General features: G+C 44.0%; 1 protein-coding gene across 2 annotated transcripts; it reads left to right on the forward strand.

Moving 5' to 3' along the window:
* The first annotated feature begins 545 nt into the window (after positions 1–545).
* LOC311113595 (dual specificity mitogen-activated protein kinase kinase 7-like) lies at positions 546–12,437 on the forward strand. Of its 2 annotated transcripts, XM_084156847.1 has the most exons (12): positions 546–672; positions 2,393–2,440; positions 6,619–6,766; positions 6,924–6,990; positions 7,387–7,500; positions 9,057–9,176; positions 9,317–9,424; positions 9,652–9,831; positions 10,068–10,148; positions 10,720–10,862; positions 11,025–11,070; positions 11,297–12,437. In XM_084156847.1, exons 1-12 carry the CDS (start codon positions 549–551, stop codon positions 11,435–11,437), a joined length of 1,320 nt encoding a protein of 439 aa, XP_084012973.1. In that variant the 5' UTR covers positions 546–548; the 3' UTR covers positions 11,438–12,437. The 2 variants fall into 2 exon arrangements, with proteins under 2 accessions (XP_084012973.1, XP_084012972.1); XM_084156846.1 differs by lacking the exon at positions 2,393–2,440 and having other exon boundaries at positions 564–672.
* The last annotated feature ends 6,060 nt before the right edge of the window (positions 12,438–18,497 follow it).

The following is an 18,497-nucleotide window of genomic DNA, read 5'->3' on the forward strand; positions in this document are numbered from 1 at the left end:
GCTTGACAGCAAGTTTTACAACATGCTATTCCAAACATGCAAGCAATCCAATTTCCTATGGAAATGTATGACCTGAGAATGTTTCACGCAGGACATTGGGACATCAGCCGTCCCTGCCTGCATAGTCCACCAGAGAGGGAGTCTAGAGCTAGCTCGTTACGCTCGATGGTGTCAGAGAGGAAGAGGCGAAGCGAGAGGATTTACTCCAATCTGTCCGCGTGAGATAAGCCCTTTTTTGTGCGGAGGAAAATGAGCGTGTCGGAAGTTGAATTACGTTATGCTTATTTGATCGAATAGAAGTTTCGTAATGTTTAGGCTATTACAAATGTATTGATATAAGTGGATGCACGTTGCATTCTGGCAACTTTGAGAAAAACTACTTAGTTGTGCACGTTCACACTCGTATCTGCCCTCTCATTGGATAGAATGGTCCCACCTGATCGTTCCTGCGTTCAATCATTGAGGACATGTATTTCCATCGTTAGAGCGGTCACTCGGCTATCTTGTCAATATAATAGATAATCTTCGATAGCGCTACATTTTTCAAGATGTCGTCGCTGGAAAAGAGACTCTCCCGAATCGAGGAGAAACTAAAGCAAGAAAATAAAGAAGCTCGTAGAAGAATTGACCTCAATATCGACATGAGTCCACAACGTTCACGTCCGAGGCCAAGTGAGTAGCGTGGGGGAGTCGGTAACGGAGAGAGGACAGGGAAAATAAGTGAAAGGAGAGGCAGAGTGAGGGCAGGAGAGAGGGGGTGTAATAGGGATATGCTGCTGCTGATAGCTAACAGGCTAAATGGATAAACAAATACCCCAACTCCGGACGTTGCCCTGCCCAGAGGTGTCATGCGTGTGCATACATATCACATAAAGATTTTGAAACATTTTAAACCAGTATTTGATATCAGTCCAACGTTGTAACAGAAACAACTCAATTTAAAGCCACGTCCCGAACTGTGTTTTGGTTCTGTCCTGGCAACTGCTGTTTAGCAGCAAGCTAGCTAAGTTAGCTCTAACAGGCCCCATCATCCATCCGTCAGTCAATTTGTTGTTGTGTTAATTTCTCCACACGAAATAATTGGATTTCTATCAGTATTTGACATATGTATATCTGGTCTAATATGGTTTATTATGCAGACATGGCTTATGTAAATACATTTCTAGCGAAACTTCCAATATGATTTTGACCGAGTCAATGTTAGCCAGCCAGCTAAGCTAACGTTAGCTTTTCGAGCTAACGCAGCTTGCCAGCTAGTTACGTGAACAAACTTGCCAGCTAACGTTCAAGATAGCAAGCTACCCCTAAAAGTGTCTCTTGTAAAATCACAAATTGCACGAATATGGTGTTAGTAACTACAACGCTAAACAACAGCTGCTATCTTTTCGGTGTTTCCATTTTCTCAACCAATTCCATATGTCTGATAAGCCCCTGATTTGTTTTGCATTAATGCAGTTCTCATAGTTTGGGCATGATGGATATTTCTTTATTTAGGATGAGGCAGTCTTGAACATCTTTGGGAGATAACGTTTTGGTCATAATGTAGACGAACACCTCTGGCATAATGTGTGGACATAATATAGCTGGCTAGCTAGAGACTTTGCCAGCCAAGCCACCAAAATGCACCATGTGGAATTTATCCCAACAGACCCGATTTAGGATCAGCTTACAGCCGATATGAAGGTCAAACATTTCAAACAGGCTGGGCTCCTGCCCAATTCTTATGGGTGAACTTCATCCTGCACCATTCAATGCCAGCCACATTCAGTGTAATGTGGTGGTAGGGGTACTCAACCCTATGGTGATAGTGGTGTGTTCGCCCTGAGGTCAATTCCAATACTTTTCTATCAAGGTATTTGATGTGTTTTCTTATCACTTATTTCCCCCACCAAATCTGACAGCATGAAAGATCCAGTGGTGTTTGATTTACAACCAGCCTCATTGGAAAGCTAAAGGCATAGGAAAGCAAAGATGGTATAGAGGTAATGCAACCCTCTTATCTTTGACGAGCTCAGCATTTGAGGTGTTAGTGTTTTTTATTTTTGCACACAGCATATGTTTTGTTTTATGTTTTAGTCATTTTAGCAGACGCTCTTATCCAGAGCGACTTAGTTAGTGGGTGCATACATTTTCATACTGGTCCCCTGTGGGAATCGAACCCACAACCCTGGCGTTGCAAGCGCCATGCTCTACCAACTGAGCTACACAGGACTATCTGAGGTGCTCTGATCTATTGAACCTTCCTTCATTTTGTTCTGTGTGTGTGTGTTAGTATGGGGGTTGTAGTTTATTGGTGAGTCTCTGTGGGTGTTAGACAGGGTATGTGTGGGTGAGTACGTGGCAGTGAACAGTGCAGTAATGTGCACGTGTGTATTTTCTCTCCTCTGTCCAGTCATCGTGATCCAGCTCAGTCCTGCTCCAGCTCCTTCCCAGCGTGCAGGTATCATTCAATCATCGCTCTCTCTCTGCCACTGCACCCTCCATCCATCCCTCTCTTTCTCACAATCCGTTCTTTATCCCTCTCCTTTGCTCTGCTCTCTCTCCCTATCTCCATGTCACTCCTCTTATTCAACAGCAATGGAATATTTCACCCTCAGTAGCTCAGAACAGAACGTACAGAATAGCAACTTCATACATTCTTCAGATGGTTTCGCCAAACCTGAATGATACCTTACCAGCACTGATCAATTCTCCTTAGATTTGAATTAAGGCCTAAATGAATTGCGGTACACAACACATAGCCTATTACAATTTATTTGTGAGAGGAGAATACATTGGCTAAGGCTATTGTTGTGTAAAAGCGATAATTTCAGATATTTAGCACACAATGGTACACAGCACACCAAAAATATTGTAAGACTATTCTGAAAGTGTGAAAGCCAAGAGGCATTTTTTTTTAGATGGCCATTTGCACTGTATCCCCAGTTGGTCGCTACTCTCACCTCCCCTCTAATCTCATTCTCCCTCCATCTTTCCATCCCATCCCTTCTTCTCCATGTGTGAGTGCCAGTGGCAGGGCAGTGAGTGTGTGTGTGAGGATATTATTAACCCCCATTTTGCTGGATGCAGAGACACGGTGCATGTGGCTTCCTGCACGGCACGGTTTTTATTACACAGTCTAATCCAGCTTCCCACCACCGGTTGGTTTGCAGGAGTGCTGCTGTGGCCAAACCTGACCACCTCTTCTCTTTCTCCTTTCACGTCTGAAATCTTGTCCTTCAGTCTGTCTGTCTTGTCTTCCATCCAGGCTGGGCCTATGTCTGTGTCCAAGCTGGCGTTCTCTTTGCTCTGCAGTTCAGGCTGTCTGACAGGTCCATTTCTGTCTGTCCTGTTGTGCGTCTGTCCGTCTGTTTCTTCCATGCTCTCTCTCTTTCTCAGGGACAGCTAGTGTTCTTTGTGCGCTCCTGGCATCCTGGCAATGGCATTGTGAATTGCCAGCGGTGCCTAAGTGGCTGATGTGTGTTTGTCTGGATCCAGCTGTGTGGAGGACTTTCTGGTCTTTGCCAAACCAAAAATTGCCTGAGTCTACTACTAACCCCCACTAACCGATTCTCTCCAGCGAGCAGGTCATGGCTACAGGTGATTGAACCAGGGATAAAAGCTACTGCCTGGCGTTGGTGCATTTTTCTCTTGATAAGGCGTTTTATAGAACTGTTCAACACTGCCTCGTTGCTTTGAAAACCTCACACAAACCAAGGGTTCCAAATGTGCCCTTTGCAAAACATCCCCACTCACAGATGAGGAATGGGGCACTCTTCACACACACCGTCTAAAACCCACCATATGACATTTGTTGATTTCATCCGAAGAAAATACATTGAGAACGGTCTGAACTGATAGTTTTGGGGGGGGGGGGGGGGATTTTGGAGTCCTCTCAATGTCCTTTTCAGGGTGGTCTCACAGAGGTCAGAGTTCACTGAGAAAGCTCCAATGTTATACAGCAGAGGGTCCACTCCGTTTGGTGCTGCTAGCTAGCTACTGACTGAGCAGCAGTCTGAACCCATGGTCTGTTTGCATGGCGGGTCAAAGCTAACACTACTCTCATAGCTGGTCTCCACTGCTCAGTGCTCACCCTGTCTATCTGCCTGGGAAGTGCCGTCTACTTGAACAATAACACTTTTTGCCTTTGTGTCAAATGAAGTAGTAAAAATAGATTGACTAAGCAAGCCTTAAAGTTCAATTGAAGTTGTTTACCTATGCTTTGCTAATATACAGGCTACGGGTTGTCTTGCTATTGTTAATACTTGAGGAATGTCTTGTCGAAGTGTTCGTATTGTGGTCTATAGACATTCACAGCCAACCTCTGTTGGAGACTGAACTGATATCCTTCTACTTACACTGGCCTGCTCTCTGTCCGTCAAGGTCAAATTGAGCATGGACTGCTTTCATTCACTCCTTTCGAAGTCTAAATAGAAACATGGGGGAGTCCCAAATGGTACCCTTTTCTCCCCTTATACTGCACTGCTTTTGACCAGGGCCCATAGGGGATGCACACACAATGTGTACAAACTGAGAGGCAATAGGTGAGACCATGAAGTAGAATGACACCGAATTGTTAAAAGCCAAAATATACAGTGCATTCGGAAAGTATTCAGACCCCTTCACTTTTTCCACATTTTGTTACGTTACAGACTTATTCCAAAATTTATAATAGTTTTTTTCTTCATCAATCTACACACAGTACCCCATGATGACAAAGCAAAAACAGGTTTTTAGAAATATTTATAAATAATAATAAAAAAACAAAAATATCACAGTTTACATAAGTATTCAGACAATTTACTCAGTACTTTGCTGAAGCACCTTTGGCAGCGATTACAGCCTTGAGTCTTCTTGGGTATGACACAACAAGCTTGGCACACCTGTATTTGGGGAGTTTCTACCATTCTTCTCTGCAGATCCTTTCAAGCTCTGTTAGGTTGGATGGGAGCGTCGCTGCAAAGCTATTTTCAGGTCTCTCCAGAGATGTTATATCGGGTTCAAGTCCGGGCTCTGGCTGGGCCACTGGGTTGTTGTCCCATTGGAAGGTGAACCTTCGCCACAGTCTGAGGTCCTGAGAGCTCTGGAGCAGGTTTTCATCAAGGATCTCTCTGTACTTTGCTCCGTTCATCTTTCCCTCAATCCTGACTAGTGTCCCTGCCGCTGAAAAACATCCCCACAGCATGATGCTGCCACCTTCATGCTTCACCGTTGGGATGGTGCTAGGTTTCCTCCAGACATGACACTTGGCATTCAGGCCAAAGAGTTCAATCTTGGTTTCATCAGACCAGAGAATCTTGTTTCTCATGGTTTGTGAGTCCTTTAGGTGCCTTTTTACTGAGGAGTGGCTTCCGTCTGGCCACTCTACAATAAAGTCCTGATTGGTGGAGTGCTGCAGAGATGGTTGTCCTTCTGGAAGGTTCTCCCATCTCCACAGAGGAACTCTGGAACTCTGTCAGAGTGACCATCGGGTTCTTGGTCACCTCCCTGACCAAGGCCCTTCTCCACTGATTGCTCAGTTTGGCCAGGCAGCCAGCTCTAGGTAGAGTCTTGGTGGTTTCAAACTTCTTCCATTTAAGAATGATGGAGGCCACTGTGTTCTTGGGGACCTTCAATGCTGCAGACATTTTTTGGTACCCTTCCCCAAATCTGTGCATCGACACAATCCTGTCTCGGAGCTCTGCGGACAATTCCTTCGACCTCATTACTTGGTTTTTGCTCTGACATGCACTGTCAACTGTGGGACCTTTTTATATAGACAGGTGTGTGCCTTTTCAAATCATTTCCAATCAATTGAATTTACCACAGGTGGACTCCAATCAAGTTGTAGAAACATCTCAAGGATGATCAATGGAAACAGGATGCACCTGAGCTCAATTTCGAGTCTCATAGCAAAGGGTCTGAATACTTAAGTGAATAAGGTATTTCTGTTTTAAATTTTTAATACATTTCTAAAAACCAGTTTTCACTTTGTCATTATGGGGTATTGTGTGTAGATTGATGAAGGAAAAATAATAATTTAATCAATTTTAGAATAAAGCTATAACATGTGGTCCTCTGTAGCTCAGCTGGTAGAGCACGGCGCTTGTAACGCCAAGGTAGTGGGTTCGATCCCCGGGACCACCCATACACAAAAAAAAATGTATGCACGCACGACTGTAAGTCGCTTTGGATAAAAGCGTCTGCTAAATGGCATATTATTATTTATTATTATTATAACAAAATGTGGAAAAGGTCAAGGGGTCTGAACACTTTCCGAATGCACTGTAGACCTGTAACTGTCAGTGTGTTTTGAATAGCTCGTCAGTGACAGGGAGTTAATAGAATCCCAGTGCTCCAATGCTATTTGGCTTCCTTTCCTTAGGTCTTTCTCTGTGTCACTGTCGGGTCAAAGAGCTAGATAGATTTCCACTACAACGCTGCCCTCTATTCAATGCTGTAAGATCAATGGTCATAAAGAAGAGCGATGAGGAAAGAGTATCATTGATTATAGTAACACTAGCCTGTCTGTTTCTGACAACGACAAGTTTCCTAAAGCAGAAACGGGCTAAAACAGACTAGCACCCAGACTAATAAAGGACAGCCACAGTCTTCTTCTTTTACCCTCCCTTCTTTATAATCCTCTCCTCCTCCCCCCAGCTCTCCAGCTGCCCCTGGCTAACGACGGAGGGGGGAGTCGCTCCTCGTCCTCTGAGAGCTCGCCCCAGCACCACTCCTACCCCAGCCGCCCGCGACACATGCTCAACCTGCCCCCGCCGCAGTATGGCCTGGTGAAGAGCCTGGAGAAGTACGACAAACACGCATGCACGCACACAAATGTATACACATGCACACAGAGCATTCGTGTTCTGGAAAGGCATGCAGAAAGTGTCAAACGCTTTCATTCTCACATGCACGTCAAATGACACACCTAACCTTTGCGTGTCTGTGCCGTGTCCCCTTAGTGCAGAGATAGACCAGAAGCTGCAGGAGATCATGAAACAGACAGGCTACCTGAAGATGGACGGCCAGGTAAGAGACAATATCATAATTGGTCATTTAGCAGACGCTCTTATCCAGAGCGACTTACAGGAGCAATTAGGGTTAAGTGCCTTGCTCAAGGGCACATGGACAGATTTTTCACCTAGTCGGCTCGAGGATTAGAACCAGCGACCTTTCGGTTACTGGCACAACGCTCTTAACCACTAAGCTACCTGCCGCCCCGGCAATATCATTGCCTGAAGTGATTTATTTTTGTAATTCTCTCTACTCATTGAAATAATGTGCTGTATTGACAAGGAGACGGGACACTATTATAACCGGATATCATACACAGAGCATTATGGGTACTGTAGTACATCATGCTACATGTGCCCCGTTTGTTTGTAATTGACATGTTGTGACTCGTCACCTGTTCCCCCTCCTCAGCGGTACCCAGCTGAGGTCAGTGACCTGATCAGCGAGGGGGAGATTGGCAGCGGCACGTGTGGTCAGGTGTTCAAAGTGCGCTTCAAGAAGACGGGCCACGTCATCGCCGTCAAAGTAAGCCTCGTCCAACTCCAACCACAGCTTGTTGGCATTTAGACAACGGTAATAGTAATGTATTGCATTTAAACAGGCAGTCTGGAAGTGCTTTTTGTTGTATGGAAGGGGGTCACTTCGTATTTACTACTAGCACCTCATGTCTTGAGGATGAAAAGTCTGTCCCTCCGCTCTGATTCTGTTGTCCAGGATGCATTGTCTTGTTGCAGTTTGACACTTACAATACAATATACTTTATTGTCGGTTTACATGGAAATTCATTTTGTGATGTCCGCATACAAACACAACACAATATATTACATGCAGTACAGAAAAATGGAAAGTTATTACACAAGTATCCATTTACATTTTCACATATTCAAAGTCTCTGCGGCCTGCTGTCCGACCGTGTATTGGGTCTGCATCTGTCCGATGTCCCACTGTTCAACACCCTGATTGAATAAAACTTGCCTTGCTCCTATTCTTGCTGAACAGTGGGACCCTTAATCTCCTTCCAGAGGGCAGCAGCTCGAAACATTAGGCCTATTCTGTTATACAAGTGCTGTGTGGATGTTCGACAGCCGCCTATTTGGGTTAAGGCCATAGCATTGGTTTTTCCTACTGTGGCAGAACACATAATTCCATGGCAGCTGATTTGGCCAGAGGATATAACTGTTGGAGGCAGCCCTGGGCTGTTTGTCAGTTCAGTATCGCTGTTCTTTTTTCTATTGGTTTCTCTCTGGGTTTTGCCTTCCATTGTTTATCCTCACACAATGATAGTAATTATATTGTATCGTCACAGTTTCAATTAAACACTATTAAATGGGGGTTAGCTTAACTGTTTAACTATTAGGAAGTCAGTCACAACTACTCTATGGGGGTTGCTTATCCTTGGTGAACACAGTCATGGTTACAAGCACAAACAACATGGCCTACAGGGATAATGGCAGACACTGGAGCTGTAAATTATATATTATAGGTTTGGATGAGGTGGGAGGGGGGGGATAGATTTGGATGAGGTGGGAGGGGGGATAGGTTTGGATGAGGTAAGAGGGGGGGATAGGTTTGGATGAGGTGGGAGAGGGGGATAGGTTTGGATGAGGTGGGGGGGATGGGTTTGGATGAGGTGGCAGGGGGGATAGGTTTGGATGAGGTGGCAGGGGGGATAGGTTTGGATGAGGGGGGAGGGGGGATAGGTTTGGATGAGGGGGGAGGGGGGATAGGTTTGGATGAGGGGGGAGGGGGGATAGGTTTGGTTTGGATGAGGAGGGGGGGGGGTAAGTTGCTGGAAACAGCTGATACTCTGGAATGAGGTAGGTTACTATGGTTACCCAGAGACAGATTGGACTATGAAGCACTTTCAATGGATAATCTCCTTTTTAGTCTAGGATTAGTCCTAATCTGTGTCCGGGAAACCGGCAGTATGTGATTGGCCAATGGTTAAGTACAGACAGCTGTGTGGGGTGGGCGGCGTTGTAAATTAGTGGTGCCATCCGGTTGCTTGAAGTTCTCTTCCCTCAACTAAAATATCAACGTTGAATATTGATGACTGATTTATTGTGGGTGTGTGTCACCAGCAAATGCGCCGGACAGGAAACAAGGACGAGAACAAGAGGATTCTGATGGATCTGGATGTGGTGCTGAAGAGCCACGACTGCCCTTACATCATCCAGTGCTACGGCGCCATAGTTACCAACGTGAGTCACACACAGATAATTTAGTATATCACATCATTTAAACCACATTTATTCTGATTGACAGAAATAGCTTCTTTCTTGTAGCAGTTTCACTTTTCTGTTTAAAATGCCAATGCTATGTGACTGTGATTGGTCCTCAGACGGATGTGTTCATCGCCATGGAGCTGATGGGGACGTGTGCTGAGAAACTCAAGAAGAGGATACAGGGACCCATCCCTGAACGCATCCTGGGCAAGATGACCGTGGCAGTGAGTCTCTCTCTCTCATCTATTATCTCTTGCTCTCTCACACCCTCAATTCAGGCTTTGAACCGAAACTCAAATGATGAATAAAAAATTGCCCTTCATTTTCAATTAGGATTCTATTTGATCAGTTCATCTCCTGAATTTAGTTAAAAGTGGAATTGACCCCATCCCATAAAGTGTTGTTTACCTTCTCTTCAATGTAGTAGTGTGTACCGGCTGTGTGTCTACAGATCGTGTCGGCTCTGCTGTACCTGAAGGAGAAACACGGTGTGATCCACCGGGACGTGAAGCCCTCCAACATCCTGCTGGACAACAAGGGCCAGATCAAGCTGTGTGACTTTGGCATCAGCGGACGCCTCGTCGACTCCAAGGCCAAGACCCGCAGCGCCGGCTGTGCTGCCTACATGGCTGTGAGTCACCTTGGTGGACACACACACCACCATTACACCCTACCACGTTTAACCTACCGAAGTGAAGGCAGCCATTTTGATGCTAAAGCGCCACTATTTCTCCACCTGGGTTGCTCATAACTCTGTAAAAATGCTGAATGCTGCTGTTCTCTGTAAATGTTTTTAATTTCCCTGTGTATTGGTACAATAAATGCTGTTTCCCCCTAACCCAAGCCTGTTTCTCTGCGTGTCCCCAGCCTGAGAGAATAGACCCTCCAGATCCCAGCAAGCCTGACTATGACATCCGAGCAGACGTCTGGAGCCTGGGCATCTCTCTGGTAAAACACCTACACTACTACATCACACCCTATTCCCTATGAAGTGCACTTCTTTTGGTCAGTCCTGTGCCTTCGTATGTGGCCCTGGCGGTGAGAGCTTTACCTACCTTCTACACTTTGACACTTCTCAATGTCCCGTCATCCATCTGAAAGGATGGGTGTAAGCAGTGTTATAAATTGCTCCATCAAGCCCTTTGGTAGTCTAGGTGGACTTTCTGCCATATTGTTTACACCCATCCAGCTTTTCACATCTACAAGGGAGCATGAAATACTGTCTAGGTTAGGGGCTAAGGGTTGATTTCTAACCAGTAAACAGTGAAGAGGTTTGATAACTAGTCTTAGTGACCTGTCGTTGTGAGTGTAAAGGCTGGTTTACAGTCAGTCTATCGACATGTCTGTAGACAATTTTCGTAGCGACATCATGAACTTTCTTTTGTCGTCCAACATCAAACTTGTTGTCGTTATGAAAAAGTATAAACACAAAACGACATCAGCAGCCCGGTGCTCCAAATAGCATACTTTCTCTATTTTAACGCCGATTAACGCTGTAATGTGTCGTCTCGGCCTGCAGGTGGAGCTGGCCACAGGACAGTTCCCCTATAAGAACTGCAAGACAGACTTTGAGGTCCTGACCAAAGTGCTGCAGGAAGACCCTCCCTCGCTCCCCCTCAGCATGGACTTCTCCCTTGACTTCCAGTCCTTCGTCAAAGACTGGTGAGACAAAACGCACACACATTGTGACTCATTGAGATAGTTTATTAATTTTTGTGGTCTTACTGCTCTCAAAACCATTCTCTAGTGAAAGGACAGTTGCTAAGTAATATCACGTGCTTTGTCTATGTTCATTTTCCCTTCATTGACTGCCTCTTTCCACAGCCTCACAAAGGATCACAGAAAAAGGCCAAAATACCACAAGCTGCTCGTAAGTCTCTCCTCTCCAGCTATTCACCACCACTCTAAATCGTGATTTGGGATTACAAGAAAGGGACAGAAAGAGAATAATATTGTCTGAATGAAATGTTTATTAGAAAGAAAAATCTGTACATTAGAGAGAAAGGGAATGGACGCAGTGTTCTAACTCTCCTCTCTTCTGCTCTTCCCCCTCCCCACTCCCTCTCACTGTTATCCCTCCCTCCCCCCTCCCCCAGGAGCACAGTTTCATTCGGCGCTATGAGGTGCTGGAGGTGGACGTGTCGGGCTGGTTCCAGGCAGTGATGGAGCGCACTGAGTCACCGCGCAGCAGCCAATGTTACAGCCAGCACCAGCTCCACTCGCTCTTCAGCAGGTAGCCCCCAGCCACTGGCCCCGCCCCGGAGCCACTGGATCCTGCAGCCGCCCCAGCCTGCAGCCGGGAGACCCCGGAGAGGGACGTAGAGTTGGAGACACGGAGTAGGCCTATAACCCTAGACAGACAGACTGGCTCGGTGGATTGATTCTGGATCAGGACAGACAGACACGGGGGAGCGTAGTGCTTCACACTGTAGTTAGGCGTCATAAGAAGTCATATCAGCACACGTACATTATTATCGTGAACATCTCAGCACATACTGTAGGTTAGTCTGTATCCAGAATGCATGCTCACTTGTCCATCCGTTAGATACTGACGTACAGTAGTGATACTGTAAATGCATTTACATGGTTAAACACATACATAAATACTACTCACTCACTAGTCATATCTCGCTCGCCTGTATAATCTTGTTCAGCTCCAGCTCAGGCCCTAGTCATAGCTATGGGGTCTGACAACAGAGTAGTCGATACACACTGGAGCAGATTTCTGCTACATCATGTAGTGTTAAGACAATGTAAGAGTCCCTACGGCAAGCCCAGAGGCCCAGTTTCATCCACAGTGATGGCTAGGCTCAGAGGTGGAAGGTTCAGTGCAATATTCAGCCGGGTATTATTATTTCTATACTTACTCTTCAACAGGTTGTGTGTGAGTTTGAGTGTGTGTGTGAAGACACAAGGGGAAGTGTGACTTTTCTGGATGGCATATAGCTGTCCCACTAGTTCTAACACACAAACTAGACCCGCTGTATTTGTTTGTCTGATTTTAACCATAGTTTTGAAAATATAATAGATGAGCGAAACATTAACTTTGATTCAAATGCTTAAAGAGAATATGGACAAGTACATGTTCTAGCAGCTTTGAATTGGAAAAACTGCGAAAAATACAAAAAAAAGTAGGGTTATGCGTAGCTCTGTAGAAAAGGTGTTTTGTATTTATTTTTTGAGTTCAGGGTGGTTTTGAGTGGAACTGGATAACGGGTGGGAGAGATGGAGGGACACAAAGGAGGAGAAAAGGATGAGGGGAGGAGGACAAAATAGTCTGCCTTTAATCGGGCCCCACCTGCTGTGGTGAAACTGTACTGCCAGGTAGATGAGGTTCAAAGCAGTGTTGCTTATTGTTGAAGAGGAGTGTTAGAAAAGAAAACCGTCTGGAGGATAACTGAGGGGAGGCGTGAGTTATTTTTGGCAAGAGACAGGAGCTTGCCCTTTACAAAGAATACAATTAGATATTGTCTGGAGCATTTCAACCCTCCTGCTTTCTGCCTTTTCTCAATGGCACTCAGCCACTCACCCTCGCTCTTCTTTCTTTCATTCTTTCTGCTGTTCCGTCTTTTAGAGGGTCCACAGTTTTGTCAAACCAAATGTGGAGGGTGTCACACAAGGCCCTCTCGTTGCTCCTGACTGTTGCCTCCCCTCCTGCAGGGCCAGAGCCAGGTAGAGAAGACGACCCCTCTAGCCTGAGCATTACGAGTTGGCACGACGGCACAGACAGATCTGGGAGCAGGCTAGACTTCCCCAACACACACCAAGCCAAATCACTGCTAGACACAGACGATAGGAGAGGGAGATCAACGGTATGTCAGAGAAATGGAGAGAGGGAACTGGAAACGTCGACTATGAATATGTGCAGAAGAAGAGCTAGGGCGCGGCAAGGAGAGGAAAGAGTTGGATAAAAAGTATTTGGGATGAAAGGATGAGGCAAAAAGGAGCGGAGGAAGAGAAGGATATGAAAGTGAGACAGAAGGTCAAGAGAGGTAAGCGACAAAGGTAAGGGCCATCTAGAGCTAGTGAGGGAGGAGTGACTGAGCAGGGAAGTGAGTGTTTGATAATGGAGAGATGTAAGAAGGAGAGAGAGTTTGGAGCCCTGCATTCAGCCATAGGCAGCCAGGCTATGGATCAGATGCTGAAGCTAGCTGGACATTGTAAAATCTTTCAATGGTGTTGCACCAATATACCAATTATGATTTTAGGGAGTGAATTAGGATTTGTGTTTTGTTTGTTTGCTCTTCTATTCATTATTGTATCTTTCAAAAAAATATTTAATTATTTATTACATTGCTACTACTGCTGCTAAATTTTTGCTTTTCACTCTGCTGTTGATAATTTTCCCCCAAAGGACAAATATTTTCTTCTTTTTAAACCAAATAAGTGAAATAATGCAATGTCTTTACAGTTACCAAATACAGAAAAGCAAGTCTGATGATGGTGAAAGGTGTTACAACACTGACTGAGAGCTAAACCCATAGATGAGTAGCGTAGGTTAACGTCACAAAACTAATCCACACAAGATGTACACCTCATATGTATCTAACAACGTAATGGTATGTTGTAGTCACAATTATCACACTACAGCACCGCAAAGTCTAGTCGTTATTAGTGAAGGAGTGTCCGTCTGTCCGTCCTGACCTGTCAACCTTGACCTTTTGCTCCCTGACCTTGGGGACATTGTTGTCCAGGGTCACCCTGATTAGAATGGTCGGTCTACCTGTCCGTCTGTCTGTCCATGGGCCTCCTGCAATCCCGACCTTGACATTACACACCAAAGGTGTCATCAACGAAAACAAATACAAGAGTTATTATTGTTATTGATATTCTAATTGATTACTATGACTACGATATATTCAGAGTTTCTCTGTAGCTAGTGAGGGATAGGGGGAGAGGGAGCTTTAGGGGTAGCAATGCCCATGTGTGAAGAATACAGGGAGTGACTTGTACTCTGACAAAGCCTGGGTACAGCAATCACGCCCACTCAGCCAGACAGACCTACTTACTGTGTAAACCCGGTACTGTAATAGGCCACTGCTCACCATCACCAAGTCTTGGGAGAGTTCAGGAGATTGGAAGTGTTGCAGATAGAAATGGGATGATGTAGAATAGACATGGTTCTCTCAGTGTTGGTTCTTTGCGTTATGTTTCAGTCTGCAACATTCTGTTTGTTGTTCCCGCTCCGCAAATCATCACGTACAAACTTTGAACCATGGCTCTTTGATTTTGGTTCTCCTGTTGGCAATCAGGTAGTAATGATAGACATTATTATACAATCTAGGCTGCCTGGCCCACTTGCTAAAACAAAGTACTGACTATATATATGTACTTCTATAAGTACTATCCCTTGTAATTTACACGCTCTCTAACCCTTGGGTTGTCCAAAATCACTACAAAGTGCACCCTATTCCTCCAGTCTTGGCTGTCCAGTGCTGTGTCAGACCCAGTCTCCCACTGTCAACTGTTTCTCTCTTGTTTTGCTGATGTCCTTTTACAAACACACACACACACACAAGTGGGTTGTACGTGTGTTTGAGAACACCGACAGGTGACTGCCGCTCTTCACCTTTCTAAAAACAGCAAGAACTTTTTTGGGTCGGGTGCAAAACCGAATGACTTGGGTGTTAGTGTGTGTGTTTGTAAAATGTATAAGAAAAAAGAAAAAAGTTTGAATACTAATCCTAACCCATTGCCAAGGACAGCGGTGGCTTGCCACACATACACACACCAAATGTAGGCTATAGACAATATGTCCACAGTGATGCTGGTTGGCTGCCGTTTAGTGGCTTTGTGTGTTTTTTTTAGCAGGCAGTGGCAAAGCCAGCGCTGTTAAAGATGTACTCTAGTAGGGTGCCCCCTGAAATCACACCCTATGTAGTGCACTACTTTTCACCAGGGCTCATAAGACCCTGTTCAAAAGTAGTGCACAATGTAGTGAATAGGGTGCCATTTTGGATGTATTAGTAGTTTCTGCTGCTGCGCTGTACCTTGGGGGTGCGGTGGGAGGGTGTGTCATCGCCACATATGTAAGTAAAACCAAATATCATTTTCACTATGCAGTCATTCAAATCTGTCAGCTTGCTGTACGTTAGGAAGTCCTCCTGTATAGAGAACAGTGTTGTATAGAGATACACATGGTGATGAAACTAGAGTTGGTGACCATATGAGATCTTCTCCCTAGTACGGTTGAAATCATGCCTTCAGCTAGTCCAGAGGGAAAATGAGTAGAGCGAGAGACGTGTTTTTGAATGAGCTGACTATTTAAGGATTGTATTGGGGTTGGGGAGGGGACGTCGTGTTGTAGTTTTTGGGGTGGGGTGGGTTAAATGGGGTTTTGTAGTTTGGGAGTTGCTAGTCCAATGCTGTAAGTATATCAATTGCATGTTATTGTCACTAATGTAACTGCTATTGATTTTAGATTATGGTCGAGGGGGGGCACAAAACTATCTATTTATAATTTTTACATAGAATATATTCTATCTTTTTTGCGAAATGTTGAATTGTGTACTTGGGAAAAGACACACTTTTGCCTTTGTTCTCTCGACTTGTTTTGAATCTGCTATTTGCAATATACATTTTTACGTGTGTTGTCACTTAGTTGGTTTCATGGCGAGAATGAGTTGTTATTTGTGTAGATCTTAACAGCAGACTAGTTTTTTAGTCCGTTTCTTTTCCTAATGTGCCGTGTGTCTTTTTCATTCAGTTAGCTGTGTGAGTGAGGAGGGATGGAGGGCAAGGTCTGTGTCTTGGAAGTATTTTGTCTACCAAAAGTCTTTAGGATTATTATTTACCTTTTATTTTCGTCCATTGTTTATTTTGTATTACTATTTTTATTATATTCAGGGAAAAGACGACACCAAATTGAATAAAGAAATTTCCGGATGATCCTAGAGAGTGGTTGAGATGGAGAGAGTGTGACAGTGTAGTTAGAGGAGGAGAAGAAGTCTTCTTTCTGTCCTTCCGGAACGCCGGGGTCAAAGGTGTCTTTTTCTCTCAAAGCGGAGCGAACACTTTCACTGCTCCGTTTAGCCTCTTCTTCACCCTGTGTTGCTGAAAAAACGTTGGTCCTCCGATATCCTCTTAACTGAATTTTGCTTTATTTCTTTCCATGATCAAAATATCTTGATTTAATGTTTCTCGGTTGAAATCTTTTGTGTGCCATTTTCACAAAAAAATTGTACCCAGAAGCCCCACTTTGTTTTTGTGGTTCTCTGATGCTGTATTAAGCTGTATGGTCAAACTAATTTGACTACATCTGAAATGGCACCCTATTCCCTAAATAGTGCACCAAGAGTAGTGCACTACATCGGGAATAGGGTGCCATTTGCGACGGCGCCAATGAGAGAGCGTCTTAATGCTGAAATTGTCATGAGTGCCGTTTGCACTTGGGTGGCTTTTGAAGTGGGAGGGGAACGGGTGGGGAGGAGTCGTTTGGAGCTCGTTGCAGACATCCCGTTTGACCAATCACAGACCTGCGACTGGCAGAAAAAAACTGATTTCAACAATGTATGTATTTTCACTGATATTTATTTATTGGTTGGTTGTGAGTTTTATTTTTTTAAAGCCAAACAAGACACGCATGGTAAAAGGAATTGTCTGTCTGTCATTTGGCGTTGCTGTTGATACAAAAGCCAAATATCAAACCACACTAACCCACAGGAAACATATTGTAGTGGAGTGGTTTAAACTCTAGATGGTGTATGCTCTGCTAGTACTTGCTTGGCTGAGCTGTAGGATGTCTGTTTCTATACTGAAGTGTGTGCACTCATTTCATTGAAATCCTACTCCGTCAAGCCAAACAGGGGTTATGGTTTAAACCTTAACATTTACAGCATGTGTGGTATTAGAGAGAGAGTGCTAAGCTAATACCCATTTAAGTTAGCTCCTATTGTTTGAAAAATGGATTGGTTTTACACAAGTAATGAATTATCCTCCTGAAACAGACTAGCAGTCAATGTTTTATGCATACTATGACTGAAATAGTTTTCTATTCCGAAGTGGACTGATTGGCTCGTATTTAACCTGCACTCTGTAGCGAGGTGGAAACCCTGTTTTAAAATGTTGGTAAAGAATAATTAGCTTGTTCCCTAGGGTTTCTAAATGCAGTATTGCATGACTTGCTCGATTTGAAGGGGGGACATTTTTCCATCGCCATTGCAATTCCATGGCTTTTTGTATGTATGACTCAAAGGGTTTGTTCTGACAGTTGTATCAATCTACACAGCTACTGTCTCACTCTGCTTTTTGCTGTCTTTCATTTTCTGTTTCATTTCCTATATTTCAAACAGAATAAATGCCATTATATTGTGAATACCTCAGGATTTTTTTGGATAAAAAATTTACAAATCAAATAAAGAGAAACTTCCAAAAAGTTTCGGAGATCTGTTACCGGAGTCTTTATTGCCTGCCTCTAATGACTCAATGTATTTTTTAAAGCTTAAGCATATTAGATTAGAAGAGCTGTACTTTTTGTAAAGCATGAACCATTCCTTATTACATGATCTTCATGTCAATTGAAAACAACTAGAATGTTAGACGAATGCATTCAATTACACCTTCCTATTACATTGTGTATAACATTTTGTGAATTTAACATTGATATCGGGCTACTGAACCATTCAATGCAAGCTAGGGCCATACAATGTTGATTTACTGTTTAACAGATGCCCCTGTTGATGCTATCCCACTTTTGACACAAATGAGGTCTTGACAACAGAGATCCTATCCTATAAAATGTCTAATATGTAATTCTATGGTCTTGATGAGGTCGCTAGGTATTGAACTAATAAGGTTGCTAATAACTATTTTTACAAAGTGGTTAACTTTTTGACTTGCTTGCTCGCCTCATAAAAAAAATAAAAATAAAAAAAAACATTTGTTAATCAAGTCTATATGGCCTAACCTCCAGATACATTTAGGCTACTCAGACCGCACATGACATGTCGTTAGAATATTTGTATTTATTACGGATCCCCATTAGCGGCTGCCAAGGCAGCAGCTACTCTTCCTGGGGTCAAACCACAATTTACATACAATAAAACATAACACAACACCTTATTACACACTACCATAACATAGCAAAATAACAATATTAAAATGTGTGTGTGTAGAGTGCGTGTGTTAGCATGTGTTTGCAAATGCTGTGTGTGTGTCTTCACAGTCTGCGCTGTTCCATAAAGTGTTTTTTCTGTTTTTCTGATTTTACTGCTTGACTGAGTTACATGATGTGGAATAGAGTTCCATGTAGTCATGGCTCTATGTAGTACTGTGTGTTTCCCGTAGTCTGTTCTGGAC

Source organism: Coregonus lavaretus (assembly GCF_964263955.1).
Source record: "Coregonus lavaretus genome assembly, chromosome: 40".
Classification (NCBI taxonomy): domain Eukaryota; kingdom Metazoa; phylum Chordata; class Actinopteri; order Salmoniformes; family Salmonidae; genus Coregonus; species Coregonus lavaretus.